Consider the following 17,500-nt stretch of genomic DNA (forward strand, 5'->3'; position numbering starts at 1 on the left):
AGCGGTGTTGTTGAGAGGAGGAGTACCGAGAGTGAAGTGCCACCACCACCCGTTCACCGCTGCACTGATCAACCTCACCCTGTCACCTGTCAAAACCAAAACGCTGCAGTTGTTCAGGGTTGAGGTCGTTTTCTTTGCAAGGAGAATGGTTGGAGGTAGAGGTAAAGAAAATGTAAATGGATTAAATTATAGAAACAAAGACATGATTCTTTTTTCTTTTGTTTTGATTGCAATTTTAAGTACAAGTTAATAGCATTTTGTTTCTAAATTCTAGAAAATTGAGATAATATGTATAATTCTTTAGATTTCAGTATTCTTGCTTGTACCGCAGTAAAAGTGGCCGCATGCACTGTTTATATAACAAAATACACAAAAGGAATGCATCTATAACGAAACCTGCTTTTAAAAAACGTGGAATGTTATGTTTTTGCTGTCTTTAACTCCTTCGATACTGAGACGCATTTTTACCTTAATATCTGGGTGTGACTAGACGATTTTAGTTGAATTAGGAAGGGTCTATGGAGGTGAGAAGATTGATAGCCACAGTTTTCACTATTTCAATTCCCACATAAATTTCTGAAGATGTGTAAAATCACCAAATAGTAAACAGAATCAATATGAAAACGCGTCATGGTACGTGGTTTCATGACTAATTAAGGTTGTTTATATCGGAAATGTACCTAGGAATTTTTAGAGGGTGTGTTCATGACTCCAGTGGTAATCTAACATGGATTCGTTACTCATTCTGGTTTTCGCGGATGTTTATGTATCTAGTGACAGATTAACGAAGATTCTGACTTTTCAATATGCTTAATTACTGGATTTCTTAGGATTATCGATAGTATTTGCATGGTTCTAGTGAGAGCTTAGCAAGGGTGATGAGCATTCTATGGGAAAACAAACGTCGATGAGAATAAGTGAGGCAGGCTTATCATTTGTGGCCTCTGAAAGCAGTCTTGAGGGAGAACACAGAGGATCAGAGAAGCCAGGCCGAGTGCAAACCTCTTCCGAGAGCTAGCCTCCTGTTCCCTGACCTTGAAGGAAGAGTTCCCAGTCTTAAGGCGGGTTCACACGTGCCAATTTGCGACTGAAATTGTAAGTCGCTATAAGTATCGACTAAGCCATTTTAGTCGAAAAATGTCACACATAGCGAGTGGAAAGTATCGACTAGTTGGCGCCTTAGCGGGAAGTGAATGTAAACAAACAGCTCCCCGCCAAGATGTCTTCCTCCAGTGACGATGCTGAAGCGGTGGTTGCTCTTCTTTTGGCGTACCGGAAGAGTCAACAGAAAAGAAAATGCTTGTGAATACGTCCCTGGCTAAGTAGAAGGAAAGAAAGGAGTGTCTGCCACACACTAATCTTAAGAAGACTATGCATAATTGCGATCAAATTAAATCCTGACAAGTCTTCACTCTTCACCTCCAACAACACTCTGCATTGAGGGAAACACATCTTGGAGAGTGGCAACAGTTTCGTCGAACGACGATTTGTGCAAGCTTTTTATTAATGTATAATTCATTTCTGGAGTCCCAGGTGTGTTCTTTTCCTTCACCAACTTTGATATCTCTTCACCTCGAGACAACACTTTCAAAGCTTCCTCTGTGACGTCACAACGTAAAGAAAGTCTCAAATCGACTGAACAGTGCACGAAAGCAACATGTTGGTTTTGTTTCGCGACTGTTTTTTCCAGTCGCTAGGCATCATACCGACTTACAATTTCATTCGTAAATTGGCACGTGTGAACCCGCCCTAACAATAGTCTTCTGTTGATCTCTCTCTACATCCCAGGCCTCATGAGAGAGAGAGAGAGAGAGAGAGAGAGAGAGAGAGAGAGAGAGAGAGAGAGAGACAGAGAGAACGCGCGCATGAGTGCATGAAGGAAAGGAAATGGAAGATCACATGCTTTATTTCAAAGGGTAACTAAAACAAAATTTTATAACATAAGAGAAAAAATCTACTTTATTTAATATTTCTAAAACATCGATGATAATTATTATTTTAGTTTTAAATAGTTTTTAATTTTCTTATAAAATTTATAGATAATATTGAAATCATTTTAGCATTTTAGGACATATTTGTATATTATTTATTAATAAAATTATTGAATTTCCAAAAAGATAAATAAGAAAGAAAATTTTCGTAACTAATTATTTTTTTTTTATCCAGTCATGGTGTTTTCTTTAATAAAGTTTTTGAAAACTTGAGTTAATAACGAAAAATCATCACACACTGTGGACTTGAGGCATAGCAAGACAGGAACACCTATACACATCGGTGATCATGGCAGGAAGTTGTTTTTCCGGTGCTTGTTCGGGGCGACTATATATGGTTATTACAAATTGCCGGTGTGAAGACGCTGCGAGGAAGAGAGTAAAGGCCGTTTCACACAGGAGACGACGCACAAGAGTCGGGCTGACTTTGGTTGCTATGGATCTGTTCACACCGGGCGCGATGCTTGGCGAGACATTGTCTACGGTGGAGACTGGTTGACTTCACAGTTCTTGACGTGGAGGAGGAGGTGGAAGAAGAGGAATTATTAATGTTATTTTTGGTCTTGAATAATAAGAGGAAAAGGAATTGAGTATATCAAGCAAATATGAAGCGAGTGGAATGTGGTGAGTATCATCATCTTATTTAAGAGTTAGAAATGGATGAGGGAAATTTGGACTGTATTTCAGACTGACTCCAACTCAGTTCTCTGAAGTTCTATCATTCAATGAACAAAATACTAAGAAGCAAGGCACCAACTACAGGAAATCCATCAGTTCACGGCGAAGGACAGTGAGTGAGTGAGGGAGAGTTGAGAAGTCTGGATAGTGCGGTCATAAAAAGGTGTATGCCTCTGGAGACGAAAGCACAAAGGCGGTAGTCCCAAGGGGCATGACCCATCAATGCTATGGCCAGAAAAATCGCCTGCCCGGCGATCTTGGACTCGGTGCGGGCAGTGTGGCTGCCATGTGTCCCAAAGTTTCGCATCGGGAAATACGCTGAGGCGATTTTAAGCCACGCAGCTTCGCGTCTCGGGCGCCGTGTGCGTTGTCTCCGGTGTGAAACGGCCATAATGGAGAAAAAAGAAAATACATGGGCGGTAGACGGTACTAACAGGTTCTTAAGTACAGAAGTTATATTATATATATATATATATATATATATATATATATATATATATATATATATATATATATATATATATATATATATATATATATATTCATTCATATTCCATGGAAACAGTTTTCTCTTTTCCCCGACAGTAATTAAGTCTGAATCTCTCTTACTCTCTCGGACCTGCTCGGGGACTGGCATTTACGTGGGCATTATTGTTTAATCGCGTTTGTTGCCCTCGGCCAGATTTCCCCTCTTACATAGAAAAACAACCAACGTACACTGTATTTTTAAACCCTCTCTTTTTTTCACCTACAGGAGTGTGCTATGCTGAGTTTGGTGTCCGCGTGCCCAACACTTCTGGCGGGGCTTACGTGTACAGCTACGTGACGGTGGGTGAGCTGATGGCCTTTATAATCGGATGGAACATGGTGCTGGAGGAGCTGATAGGCACCTCGGCGTGTGCTTGTGCCCTCAGTGCCTGCTTCGATGCCATCTTCAACGGTGCCATCTCCGACACCATGCGGAACTCCTTCGGGACTCTATTCGGTAGGTGGGAGTGTCCGGGGGGAGTGTGAAGGTGCTGGTGTGTGCGTGTGTGCGTGTCAAGGGATTCAGTACATGCTTCCATGGAGGGGGATTAGATAGGGAAAGTGAAGGTCCTTTGAAGGGAAGTGTTGTGAAAGGGACAAGTAAATGGGGAGGAGGAGGAGGAGGAAGAGGCGAGTAGAAGTAGCAGAGGTAAAGGAGGAAGATAAAGGGAAGAAGAGCGTATAAAGAGGAAAAAGGGAAGGTAAGAGAAGGAGGAGGAGGAGGAGGAGGATTACATAACTACAAAAAAGATACCAAAAGACCTGTTGATCTACGTATAACGAGAGGTGGTTGTGGTGGTGGTAGAGGAGGAGGAGGAGGAGGAGGAGGAGGAGGAGGAGGGAAAGAAGGGAAAGGAAAGGGAAAAAGGTGCTAAATCAAAGAGACAGAGGGGAAAGGAGGATATTTGAATAAAGGAAAGGGATTAGTGTGTGTGTGTGTGTGTGTGTGTGTGTGTGTGTGTGTGTGTGTGTAATTCACCTCGGTCGCCTGCTGGTCACCCAGCCAGTCTTCACCATTACCGAGCGAGCTCAGAGCTCATAGACCGATCTTCGGGTAGGACTGAGACCACATAAACACACAACACACACCGGGAAAGCGAGGCCACAACCCCTCGAGTTACATCCCGTACCTATTTACTGCTAGGTGAACAGGGGCTACACATTAAGAGGCTTGCCCATTTGCCTCGCCGCTTACTGGGACTCGAACCCGGCCCTCTCGATTGTGAGTCGAGCGTGCTAACCACTACACTACGCGGTGTGTGTGTGTGTGTGTGTGTGTGTGTGTGTGTGTGTGTGTGTGTGTGTGTGTGTGTGTGTGTCCATACTTACAAGTCATAGATTTTCTTTCTTTCTCTTCATCCTCCTCTTAAATCTTCCACACCACGGTTAAGTCATTCTCTAACACAAAACTCGTAAGGAAAAACTCTAAACAAACAAGTCTAGTGAGAAATCTACTAATAAAACTCACAAAAAACAAAACAATATTTTCAAAACAAAGCTTAAAAAAAAAAAACTAAAAACATAGATGAAACAAACCTGACTTTCAAAACCACATTCCTCACCATCTTCTTCTTTCACACCTTCAGGAGAACCACCGGACCTGCTGGCATTCTTCCTGACGGTGTTGATGGGCGGGGTGCTGGTGGCCGGGGTGCGCAAGTCCGTCATTTTCAACAACGCCCTAAACGTTGTCAACTTCGTCGTTTGGGTCTTCATTATGATCGCTGGCTTTTTCTACGCTGACTCAACCAATTGGACGCAGAATGGAGGGTTCCTGCCGATGGGGTGGTCTGGGGTAGGTGCGCCAGGGATGGGTTGGTGGGTGGGTGGGTGGAAGGATGATACAGCACCAAGGGGAGGGTGAGGATGAGTAAGAGTGGAGTGGAATATGAAAGGATTGCAAGTGATGAGATATACGGTAAAAATGTAGTGGAAGAATGGATGGCAGTGTGCTGTAATGGATGTAAGAGAGAGAGAGAGAGAGAGAGAGAGAGAGAGAGAGAGAGAGAGAGAGAGCTATATCTCTTCTTCGACTAACATGTAAAGGCACTTCACCTCACACTTCGCTCACCTCATAACTCATGTGGCGATGTGACTCGGAGAGAGAGAGAGAGAGAGAGAGAGAGAGAGAGAGAGAGAGAGAGAGAGAGAGAGAGAGAGAGAGAGAGAGAGAGACCTAGGAAGAGGGAAAAAACGCATCATAACCATATTTTCCAGCTAACATAACTAACACCACTTTCCTCACTACTACTAACCAATCTATCATCACTTCTGTCATTATTAACACCACTAACATACGCCCACACCCACCGTTACGCCCACAGGTGCTGACGGGCGCGGCTACCTGCTTCTACGCCTTCATTGGTTTCGACATCATAGCCACCACGGGGGAGGAGGCGATCAACGCGAGAAAATCCATCCCTTACTCTATAGTCTACTCCCTGGTCATCATTCTCATCGCCTACGTCAGCTCCTCGGCAGTCATCACTCTCATGGGTAAGACCGAGTGACTGCAGTGCTTCGTCTCTGTTTTAATGCTTCACACTAAGGTCCGTGTTCAGAAACGCTTTGTTCTCTCACCGCGACTATTTTTGAAGCCCACAGAGGTAATTAGCGGGTTTTCAAGTGTTTCTTCAGTTGATAATGTAGGAATTTTGTTAATCTGCATCTAGGACCGTAAAAAGAAACTCTTAAAAAAACTCGTGTGAATTTAAATGTGAAGCACAGAAGTGTTTGAGAGTACCTACGAGCTTTAGCTTACGAATACCACCGCGGCTAAGCTTACTCTGAAACACTTTTGCTCTCCATCTTCACTACTTCCATAGAGGGTCTAGTTGAAGTTGCGAGAATTTTTAAGAGTGTTCTTATTCACGATAGTATGATATTCCATCCCGTGTTTTTTATGGCTTTATTGATAAATTAATTATGTTTATTTGTTATTAACTATAGAAATACTATTGAAAACCCGGATATTCTTCTCTGTAGCCTTTGAAAACAGTCGCGGTGAGAGAGCAAAGCGTTTCAGAATACGAACATAATATGAAACACTTTCGCGTCGCACCTACATTACTTCCAAAAGACTCTGGCTGAAGTTACGTTGAGTTTCTAAGGGTGTTTTTATGACTGTAGTAACAAATTAACTATATTTTTATACTACGAACATGAGAAACACGCTTGAGAACCCAGGTAATCATCTCTGTGGGATTGAAAATAGTGATGGTGGGGAAGCAAAGGGGTTGAAAATACAGACTTATCCTGAGATTCTAGTGACAGATTAATAATATTTTTATACTACGAACATGAGAAATAAGCTTGAGAACCCAGGTATTACATCATCTCTGTAGGCTTGTAAATAGTGATGATGAGAGGGTAAAGTGGTTGAAAATACGCGCACATTCTGAGATTCTTGTGACAGATTAACGTGATTTCTATACAATTAACCTGAGAAACACGCTTGAGAACTCAGGTAATCATCTATGTAGGGCTTGAAAATAGTGATGAGAGAGTAAAGTGGTTGAAAATACTTGCATATTCTGAGACTCTATTGAAAGATTAACGTGATTTTTCCACTATTAACATGAGAAACGCGCTTGAGAACCCAGGCAATCATCTCTGTGGGGCTTGAAAATAGTGATGGTGGAAAAAACAAAAGATTGAAATTACAGGCTTATTCTGAGATTCTTGTGACAGATTAACTCTTCACTACCATGACGCGTTTCCATATTCATTCTGCTTACTACTATTTGGTGATTTTATCAAGCTTCAGAAACTCATGTAGGGGATTGAAATAGCGAAGACTGTGGCTATTAATCTTCTGACCTCCATAGACCTTTCATAATGTCAGTTAAATGCTCTAATCGTACACAAATCTCAAGGTAAAAATGCGTCCCAGTATTGAGGGAGTTAATAAGATTTCTATACTATTAACAGGAGGAACACGCTTGAAAACCCAGGTAATCATCTCTGTGGGGCTTGAAAATGATGATGGTGGGGAAGCAAAGGGTTGAGAATACGTGGCTCCCCCCCACCCCCACCCCGGGCTGCTTGAGTGGGCGAGTTATGTGACCCGGGGAAGTCATTAGTCACACGCTGGTCTGAGAGGAGATTTATGCCATGGATTTACGATTTTTGTTTCTCCTTGACGTGTCTTGACGGTGATCCTTTTAGAAGTGAAATACAACAACAACAACCTATTTGAAACACCTGGGTTCAAATTCAGAAACGCTCTGCTCTATCACCATGATTATTTCCAAGGCCACAGAGATGATCAGCGGGGTTTTCGATCTTGTCAATCTGCCTCTAGAGCCATAAAAACACCTTAAAAAACCGCGTAAATTTAAATAAAGCCTTTTGAAATAGTGGAGGTGAAGCACTGAAGTGTTTGGCAATACGACCCCTGGAGCGAGGACGACTGCGCTAAAGTACCAGAAAAGGAAGATATTTTTTATATCGTTCCTTTTACCTTGCTCTTTTCTTGATATTTAAGGGAACTGGCATTCAAGTGGGTCTTTTTTTTTTATCTTTTGTTGCCCTTGGCTGGCTTCCCCTTTTGCTTAAGAAAAAAAATCTTACACATTATGGAGAGTCTATCAATCGCTCATACGGTATTTGAAGTATCTGAGTACTGGGGAGAGAAGTAAGAGGAGACCTGGAGACACCTGGAGCGAGGACGACTGCTCTAAACTACCAGAAAAGAAAGACATTTTTTGCTCTCTTCTCTTTTACCTTACACATTATGGAGAGAGAGTCTATCAATCGCTCGGACGGTATTTGAAGTATCTGAGCGCTGGGGAGAGCAAGAATAATAGTTGCCTCACCAGATGACACATTGAAACGGAGTCCTTAGCGAGTTTCAGCCCCAGACCTCCTCCACGAGTCCTCACCGCCTGCAGCACCCACTCAGGCACTCACTCGCACCCAAGTGGCGCTGTGAATGCAAGCCAAGTGTCACGAAGGGAACAGTTAGAGTCAGTTGAAGATTATTTATATATTAGAAGTTAGTGATCAGTTACGTATTTGGTGTTAGGGTCGTATTCAGAAGCATTTTACTCTCTCACCACAACTATTTCCTAAGGCCACAGAAATGACTGGGCGGGTTCTAAAGAGAGTAGTTCCTTTTAATAACGCAGAAATCATATTAATTTGTCACTACAGCCATTAAGACACCCTGAGAAACTCGTGTACCACCTTTTCTAATAGTGGAAGTGAGTCGTGGAAGTGTTTTAAAATAGGAACCTTAGATACATATTCTAGATTATTATTAGATTAGTTATATATAAGAGGTTATACTTATAGATTAGTTATATATAAGAAGTTAGTTTAGTGACATGTTAATTAGTTATCTTTGGTTAATTTACTTGTTATCATTAAGTTTAGTAGAGTTTCGTTAGCGCTGTTTTTTTTTTTCTTTTTTCTTTAGCCAGGATTCAAAGTATAAGTTAGAAATTAGATGCCTGTTAGTATTTGAGTCCGGTTGATTTGTTTGTTAGTTTTAGTGAAGTCAGTTAGGTTAGGTTAGGACTGATAAGTGTACAGTAAAGAGAAGAGAATGCTAACCCTTTCACTACTAGGACGCGTGTTTACTATGAGTTATGGGTGTGATAAGACGATTTTATTGACATTAGGAAGGGTCTATGGAGGTCAGAAGATTAATGGCCACGCTCTTCACTATTCTAATCCCAACATATGTCTCTGGCGCTGAATAAAACAACCAAACAGTAAGCAGAATTAATATGAAAACTTGTCATGGTACTGAAGATGTCAAGGTGGCTGTATGTGTACCTGGTGAGTGAGTGAGTCAGGGAGTCAATAGTGGTGACATTTTGAAGTGTTCACATATATATACTGCAGCTATGCAAACTGTTGAATGCAGAAATCACCACCACCACCACCACCACTACCACTACTTCTACCACTACTACAACAATCACTTCAACCACTCGTCCTTACATCACACCACCACCACCACTACCAGTACCACTACCAAACTATCTTTACCACCACCACCATTACCACCACAACCCCCCAATACCACCACTTCTTCTACCACTACACTACCAACACTACTGCCAACACCACCACTACTACTACAACCATTACGACAATCACAACAGCAACTACTCGTCCTAGCATCATAATAGCACCACCACTACCACCACTACCACCACCACCAACACCACTACTACAACCATAACTACCCTTCACAACACCACTACTACCACCACCACCACCTCCTTCCAGTGCCGTATAATGAGCTGGACGCCGACTCTGCTCTGGTGAAGGTGTTTGGCCAAGTCGGGGCGTACAAATGCAAGAACTTCGTGGCCGTAGGGGCGCTGGCTGGCCTCACTGTGTCCATGTTTGGCTCAATGTTCTCCCTGCCCAGGATTGTTTACTCTATGGCCAAAGACGGGCTGGTTTTTAAGTACGTACGTGTGTGTGTGTGTGTGTGTGTGTGTGTGTGTGTGTGTGTGTCCTTGTTTCTTTAGTACGTGTTTGTATTTGGTATTGTTTTATTGATGTTTTTTGTGTGTGTGTGTGTGTGTGTGTGTGTGTGTGTGTGTGTGTGTGTGTGAGTGTGTTCATGTTGGAGTGTAGGTATGTGTGGACATCAATTTGTCTTCATTTGTAAGAGTTATGTGATTATCGTGTGTGTGTGTGTGTGTGTGTGTGTTTTGTTTTGTTTTGTTTATATCGTGGAATGTATGGAATAATTTTTATCATTATTTTGAACACCACCACTAACAACAATAACAACAATTACTACTATTACTACTATTACTACTACTACTACTACTACTACTACTACTAATAATAATAATAATAATAATAATAATAATAATAATAATAATAATACCTCAACTGTTACTACTACTACTACTACTACTACTACTACTATTACTACTACTACTAATTATTATTATTTTTATTATTATTGTTATTATCATCATCATCATTGTTTCCGTTCATACTTGCATATTAAAATGTACGTCAATTTGCATGAATTTTTACGACCCAGTTTGTATTGTCTATTATTTCCATTGTGTTTTTGCTTCAACTCTTATTTCTCTCTCTCTCTCTCTCTCTCTCTCTCTCTCTCTCTCTCTCTCTCTCTCTCTCTCTCTCTCTCTCTCTCTCTCTCTCTCTCACTTTTCTCTTCCCCTTTTGATCATTCACTTTGTATCAATTTTTTTATTCATTTATCTTTATGTTGTTTATTTGTGTGTTGATGACCCCATGTACCCTTTCGCCTGCGTCTCTCTCTCTCTCTCTCTCTCTCTCTCTCTCTCTCTCTCTCTCTCTCTCTCTCTCTCTCTCTCTCTTTCTGGAGATCGTTTTCTCTGTCGCTCTTAATCGCTTTCTTTATCTCTCTAATTATATGAAACTCTCTCTCTCTCTCTCTCTCTCTCTCTCTCTGGGACTAATTTTAGCATTCCTTCCTTAATCATCGAGATACTTTGATTAATGGTGAAGCTGTCTTGGCTAATGACTCTCTCTCTCTCTCTCTCTCTCTCTCTCTCTCTCTCTCTCTCTCTCTCTCTGGTAACTAATGTATGTCCTTTTTTTTCTCACCCTTCCTCCCACACTACTTCTCTCTCCCTCTCCTCCTCCTCTCCTCCTCCTCCTGCTTCACCGCCCCCTGCAGGAGTCTAAGTAATGTATGGGACGTGACGGGCACCCCAGCAGTAGCCACGATTGTCTTTGGCCTCGGCGCTGCCTTTGCTGCCATGTTCATCTCACTCACTGTCCTTGTCGAGATGATGTCCATTGGTAAGTGTGTGCAGTGCTGTTCATCTCTCTCACTGGTCATCTTTCTCTATGTTAATCTCTCTCACTGTTCATCTCTCACTGTTCTTCTCTCTCACTGGTCATCTCTTTCACTGTCATCTCTCTCACTGTCCATTGGTAAGTGTGTGCAGTGCTGATAAATGTCCCTGATCAATGTTTCTTCAATCTATCGTGGGTATTTTTTGTGGTTTTAATCTTTTCTTTTTCTATTTCAGTGTGATTTTTGTTATTTCCTTTCTATTCTTTAGGGTCAGTTTTGTTTAGTGGTGAGTGTGTGTATAGTGAAGGCCAAAAGTCTTGTTACCTTTCTTGTTTTTTTTTTTTTATAATTGTTGTTTTTTTTATATATATTTCCTTCCTTTCCAGTTTTGTTTTGTTTTTGTTTTCTGTTTTTTAGGGTGTCTAGTTTTGTTTATTGGTGGGTAATGTGTACAGTGTTGCCAAAAAGACTTGTTACTCTTCAGACTTGTTACTTTTCTTGTGTTTGTCTTTTATATTGCGTGTACTTAACATTTTCTTCCTTTTCAGTGTGTTTCTGTTGTTTTCTTCTCTCTTTTTTTTTCTTTATTTATTTTCTAGTTTTGTTTATTGGTAAGTGTGTACAGTGGAGGCCAAAATTTTCTTCACCTTTCATTTAGGATTTTAGTGTTTTTTTTTTTTTGTTCCTCTTTTTCATTTCAGTGTGTTTTGTTATTTTTTTTCTGTTTGTTTGTTTATGTCTAATTTTGTTTCTAATTGAGTGTGTACAGTGTTGCCAAAATACTTGTTATCTTTCTTGCATCTTTTATTGTTTGCCTTTAATATTTCCTTCTTTAAAGTGTGTGTTTTTTTTTTATTTTCCTTTCTTTTTTTTTCTTTTCTTTTTTCTTAGGGGGGGGGCGGGTCTAGTTTGTTTATTGGTAAGTGTGTACAGTGGAGACCAAAAGTTTCTTAGCCTTTCCTGGGTATTTTACTATATTTTTTTTTCTATTTCAGTGTTTTTTTTTCTTTTTCTTTCTTTTCTGTATGTTTTTTTCTTTTTTCTTTTTTGTTTTGGAGTCTAGTCTTGTTCACCGGTGAGTGTGCACAGTGTTGCCAAAAGTCCTCTTACCTTTCTTGTGTCTTTAATAGTGTGTCTTTAATATTTCCTTCCTTTTCACTGCTTTTGTCATTCTTTTTCTTCTATTTTTCGGGGTTTAGTTTTTGTTTAGTAGTGAACGTGTGTACAGTGTTGCCAAAAGTCATGTCATCTATCTTGTGTCTTTTATAGTGTGCTTTTATCGTTCTTTCCTTTCCAGCGTGTAGATTCGAGGACTTAAGATCGAAAGGAAAAAAAGAAAAAAAAGAAAAACGCTTATCTTGAAGTGAATAGATGACGTTTAGTTAACTTGTTCTTAACTTTACTTGTGTTTACCTTCCCTCACCCTTTGTCTACCTAAACCAGCCAAACCTGACAAGTGATAGATCAGAGGAAAAGATAAGTAGATAGAATAAGACGATTAGTTTGAAGTGAATAGATGATGTTTACTCGTCTTGATCTTAACTTTACTTGTGTGTTGACCTTCCCTTACATTTCCTTCATTCACTGACAGTCTTCCAACAAAAACCTGATAAGTAGGTTTTGGAAAGTTTAACCCACTTCAGTACTGAGACACATTTTTACCTTGATATTTGGGTGTGATTAGAAGATTTTATTTTCATTAGGAAGGGTCTATGGAGGTCAAAAGATTAATAGTCAGAGTCTTTATTATTCTAATCCCAACATAAATAGTAACCAGAATGAATATGAAAACGCGCCCTGGTACTGAAGACATTAAAGGAGAAAGAAAACGCTAATTTGAAAGTGAATGGGTCATATTACTGGATTCATTCATAACTGACCTGTGTGTTTACCTTCCCTTTTATGTCCTCCATCTACCCACAAGCCTTCTATAAATAACATAAACACGACAAGAGATTGCAGAAGAGCTTAACTGAGGAAAAACGCTAAGCTTGAAGTGAATAGGTCATGTTGCTCGTCTTATGCATGACCTTACGTACCTTTACCTGTGTGTATTTGCCTCTAGGTGTCTGTTCTTACACGCTGTATCTCCCTTTCTTGTTAGTGTCTTCAGTGTCCAACAGAGGGCAGTGTACTCGCCTCTAAGTGTCTGTTATTACACATTCTATCTTCCCTGCCTTGTTAGTGTCTCCATTGTCTAACAGAAGGCAGTGTATTAGCCTTTAGATGCCTTTTTTTACACACTGTACCGTCCGTTCCTTGTTAGTGTCTTCAGTGTCCAACAGAGGGCAGTATGCTCGCTTCTAAGTGTCTGTTATTACACACTTTATCTTCCCTTTCTTGTTAGTATCTCCAGTGTCCAACAGAGGGCAGTGTACTCGCCTCTAAGTGTCTGTTCTTACACGCTTTATCTTCCTTTCCTTGTTAGTATCTCCAGTGTCCAACAGAGGGCAATGTACTCGCCTCAAAATGTCTGTTCTCACACATTGTATCTTCCCTTATCCTGTTAATGTCTACCAGTTCCCGATAGAGGGCAGTGTTTTCGTCAGGTGTCTGTTCTCACACACTGAGTCTTCCCTTCCCTGTTAGTGTCTCCAGTTCCCGATAGAGGGCAGTGTACTCGCCCTTCCCGTCTTTATGGATAGGGAACATCGGATTATTTTTTTCCGATAGAGGCCGTTCCTCCCCGATAAGAAGTGACTCGTAATTTCCCGATAAAGGAGGAGAAAAGTAAGTTTTGTCCTCTTTTCCCCGATAGAGAGGAATCAAGATTGTATTCTGACATTTCCTGATTGAGGGAAAAAAGAAAGAGAAAGAGAGTATGAGAATAAGAGAGAAAGAAAGATGAAGGCTACTCCACTTTTCGATAGAACGCAACAAAAAAAAAAAAAAAGAAAAAGTGTAGTGTTTGTATTTTCCTTTTCTCCCGATAGAGGCCAAAAAGAGAATGTTTCGCTCACTCCCCGACAGATGGCAGTGTACACCAATGGATTAATGTTTTCTTCTTTTTTTTTTTACCTTTTTTCTTCTTATTTTGCTGTTATCTTAGTGTCCTCATTTGTTTTAGGAAGTAATGGTGACTGCTCTTTACGCACCACTCTTAACAACTTGCAGGAACATTTTACAGACACACAAATGGTTCTTCTTTAAGTGACGAGCGTGTTCCTGTTATGAGATAGAAAATTTTGAGATTGAAAATTAGCTCACTTCCTTTTTTTTTTTTATATAATTATCGCCACGCTCCCAGCCACACGCATCACTGAATCTCCCTCTCCCTCTCCCTCTCCCTCTCCCTCTCCCTCTCCCTCTCCCTCTCTCTTTCCCTCTCCTTCTCCTCCTGTTAACTCTCTTTATATCCCAGTCTCCTTTTTCGCTCATTTTCATCTCAGTCCTTCTTTTCCTCTTTTTTTTATTCTCTCTTCTTCCTTTCCGCTTTCTTTATAATTTTCATCATCACTATCTTTCTTTTCTTCTTTTTTTGTTGTTCATTTTCTTCTTCCCTTTCTTCTTTCTCTCTCATTTTCATATCTGTCCTTCTTTTCCTCTCCTTTCTTCTTCTCTTGCTTCCTCTTCTTCCTTTCTCACACTCTTTCTTATGTAGCCTTTCTTTATTCCTTCTGTATACTTCCTTCTCTTTGTCTCACTTCATTTTCCTCATTTCCTCCATATTTTCTCCCTCCTTTCCTCATTCCTTCATTCGTGTTTTTTTATCCTCTCTCCTTTTCTTACTCATTTCCTTCATTCTTCCTTCTCAGTCAGTCTTTCTTTCTCTATTCCATCTTTATTCTCCCTTTTCTTCTTGTCTCTCACTTCTCTTTTTCCTCCTCTCCTTCCTTCTTTGTGTCTCCTTCCCTCTTTCCTTCACTCTTGTTTCCTATCCTCTCTCATTTCTTCTTCTTTCTTCTCTTCTTTCTTTCGTCCCTCCTCTATTCCTAATTTTTTTCGTATTTCAATTATTTTTCCCTCTCTTTTTGCTTTCATCTTTCCTTATTCCTTCATTCTTATTTTCCATCCTCTCCCATTTCTTTCTTCCCTTTCTTTCTTCCTCCTTTTCTGTCCCTCCATTCTTCCTTTTCTTGGCTTTTACTTCTTTTTCCCTCCCTTTATCTCTCTCCTTTCCAATTTTCTTTTTTCATCCTCTCTCCTTTCTTCCTTCTTCTCGCCTTTCTTTCGATTCTTTCTCTTTTCTTCTTTGTTCTTTCTTCTTTGCCTCCCTTTTTACTCTATCCTTTTCCCAATCCTTCATTCTTGTTTTCCATTCTCTCTCATTTCTTTATTTCACTTTTCCTTCCTTTATCTCTTTCCTTTCCTCGTGTTGTCCATCCTCTCTCCTTTTTCCTCTCTTTTTCCTTTCTTTCGTTCTCTCTTTTCCTCCTTTTATTGTATCACTGCTTTCCCTCCCTTTTTACTCTCTCCTCTCCCTATTCCTTCATTCGTGTTTTCCATGTTCTCTCATTTCTTCCCTCCGTTTCCTTCATCCCTCCTTCTCAGTCAGTCTCTCCTCTGCTCCCTCCCTCAGTCATGCGTGTAATGATGTATATAATTAGACTTCATTACAACCTAAGTCATATTCCCACGTCACGCACACCACCCCTTCAACGCCTCCCTCAGGATCGTGACCGCTATCATTCCCGCCTTGGTCCGCCCCGCGAGTTATTAAGGCTATTGACGCTCGGCCTGGATATCTGAAGGCGCGGGAGTGGGAGACTGATTGCGTGCTGTGATTGCGAGGCGGTACAGGAAGTTGGGTGGTTGTTGTCTATTAACCCCTTCAATAGTGAGACGCATTTCTACCTTGATTTTGGGGTAAGATTGGATGATTTTATTTGCGTTAGGAAGTGTCCGTGAAGGTGAAAAGATTAATGGCCAGTCTTATCTATTCTAATCCCAACTTGTGTTTCTGAAGTTGTATCAAAATAGGTGAATAGTAACTAGAAGGAATATGAAAACGCGTCCTGGTACTGAAGAGATTAATCCCGTCAGTACTGGGACGCATTTTTTCCCACTTGTTTTGTGTACCATTAGATCATTTTATTGACGTAAGGAAAGGTCTATAGAGGTCAGAAGATTAATTGCCAGAGTCTTTATTATTCTGATCCCAACGTGTGTTTCTGAAGCTGTATAGAATAGCCAAATAGTAACGAAAATGAAGAGATTAGACGTGTATTCAGAAACGCTTTGCTCTCTCACCATGCACGACTGTTTTCAAAGGCCAAAAATATGATTAGCCGAAATCTCAAGACTGTTTCTCTTTTTAACAATGCAAAAGTCATGTTAGTCTGTCATTTAAAATTGTAGATAAGCTGTAAAAGAACGTGTTATATTTGTAAGAGCTTTTTGAAATAGTGTGAGTGCGGCGCTGAAGTGTTTTAGAGTACGGCCATAAGAGTGTGTGTGTGTGTGTGTGTGTGAGTTGTTTATGGAAATTTGAGGTAGATAAGTTGATTCTGTTAGTTTCCCCAGGTTTAAGTTAGACTAGTTAGGTTATGTTGAGTCTCTTCTAACTTACCTTGACTTGACCTTTTTTGTTGTTATTATTGACGTTTGTAGGAGTGTGTGTTGTATATGGAAACTTAAGAAAACTAAGTTGATTCTGTCCTATAACTTAACCTAACTCAACCTAACTCAACCTAACATAACATAACGTAATTTTAACTTAATCTTTTGTTGTTATTGATGTTTGTAAGAGTGTGTTTGTTGTAAATGTAAACGGAAGAATACCAAGTAGATTCTGTCCTATAACCTAACCTAATCAAACCTAACCTAACATAACACAACATAATTTAACTTAATCTTTTGTTGTTATTGACGTTTCTAGGCCTGTGTGTGTGTGTGTGTGTGTGTGTGTGTGTGTGTGTGTGTGTGTATTTGGTAATTTAACCCCTTCAGTATCATGCTGCGTTTTCATATTCATTCTGCTTATTATTTGGTGATTTTATACAGCTTCAGATACTTATGTGGGGGATTGAAATAGTAAAGACACTGGCCATTAATCTTCTGACCTCCATTAACCCTTTCTAATGCAAATAAAATCGTTTAATCGTACTAAAAAATCAAGGTAAAAATGCGTCTCAGTATTGAAGGGTTAAGGAAACTAAGTTAATTCTGTTGTATAACCTAACTTGACTAAACCTAACATAGCATAACTTAATCTTTTGTAATTGATGATTCTAGAAGTATGTGTGCCGGGTATGGAAACTAACTGAAACAAGGTTGATTAAAAACTAACTAAAAAGGAACACATTCTTGGTTCAAACAGCAGCCGCAAGAGAGCAGCACTGTGGCCGCTGAATTAGTATAAATTTTACCAATAGAGGACACTGTTCCCTTTAATAGTTGCACACATCACCACTAGATGGCAGGAACGCCTCTTTCATGTCTCGCTCTTCAGTCTGACTTTGCGTGCCTCCCACAACGAGTCAGGAAAGTAATCACTACTTAATGTGACGCCATTAGAGTAGTGACGCAGACAGGGGCGCGCTCAACAGGTGTGTGGAAGCCGCCCACTCACCTGGCGGGGCTGTGGGAGTTAAGG

General features: G+C 40.3%; 1 protein-coding gene across 2 annotated transcripts in view; it reads left to right on the forward strand.

Annotated features, from left to right (window-relative positions):
• LOC123513682 (probable cationic amino acid transporter) overlaps positions 1-17,500 on the forward strand; it is an 84,221-nt gene that overhangs the window by 54,747 nt on the left and 11,974 nt on the right. For both annotated transcript variants that reach the window (XM_045271026.1, XM_045271027.1), the window contains exons 3-7: positions 3,424-3,654; positions 4,784-4,992; positions 5,522-5,693; positions 9,438-9,621; positions 10,843-10,967. In XM_045271026.1, the coding sequence (XP_045126961.1) occupies positions 3,424-3,654; positions 4,784-4,992; positions 5,522-5,693; positions 9,438-9,621; positions 10,843-10,967 (921 nt within the window). The remainder of the gene's footprint in view (positions 1-3,423; positions 3,655-4,783; positions 4,993-5,521; positions 5,694-9,437; positions 9,622-10,842; positions 10,968-17,500) is intronic.

Source organism: Portunus trituberculatus, chromosome 36 (assembly GCF_017591435.1).
Source record: "Portunus trituberculatus isolate SZX2019 chromosome 36, ASM1759143v1, whole genome shotgun sequence".
Classification (NCBI taxonomy): domain Eukaryota; kingdom Metazoa; phylum Arthropoda; class Malacostraca; order Decapoda; family Portunidae; genus Portunus; species Portunus trituberculatus.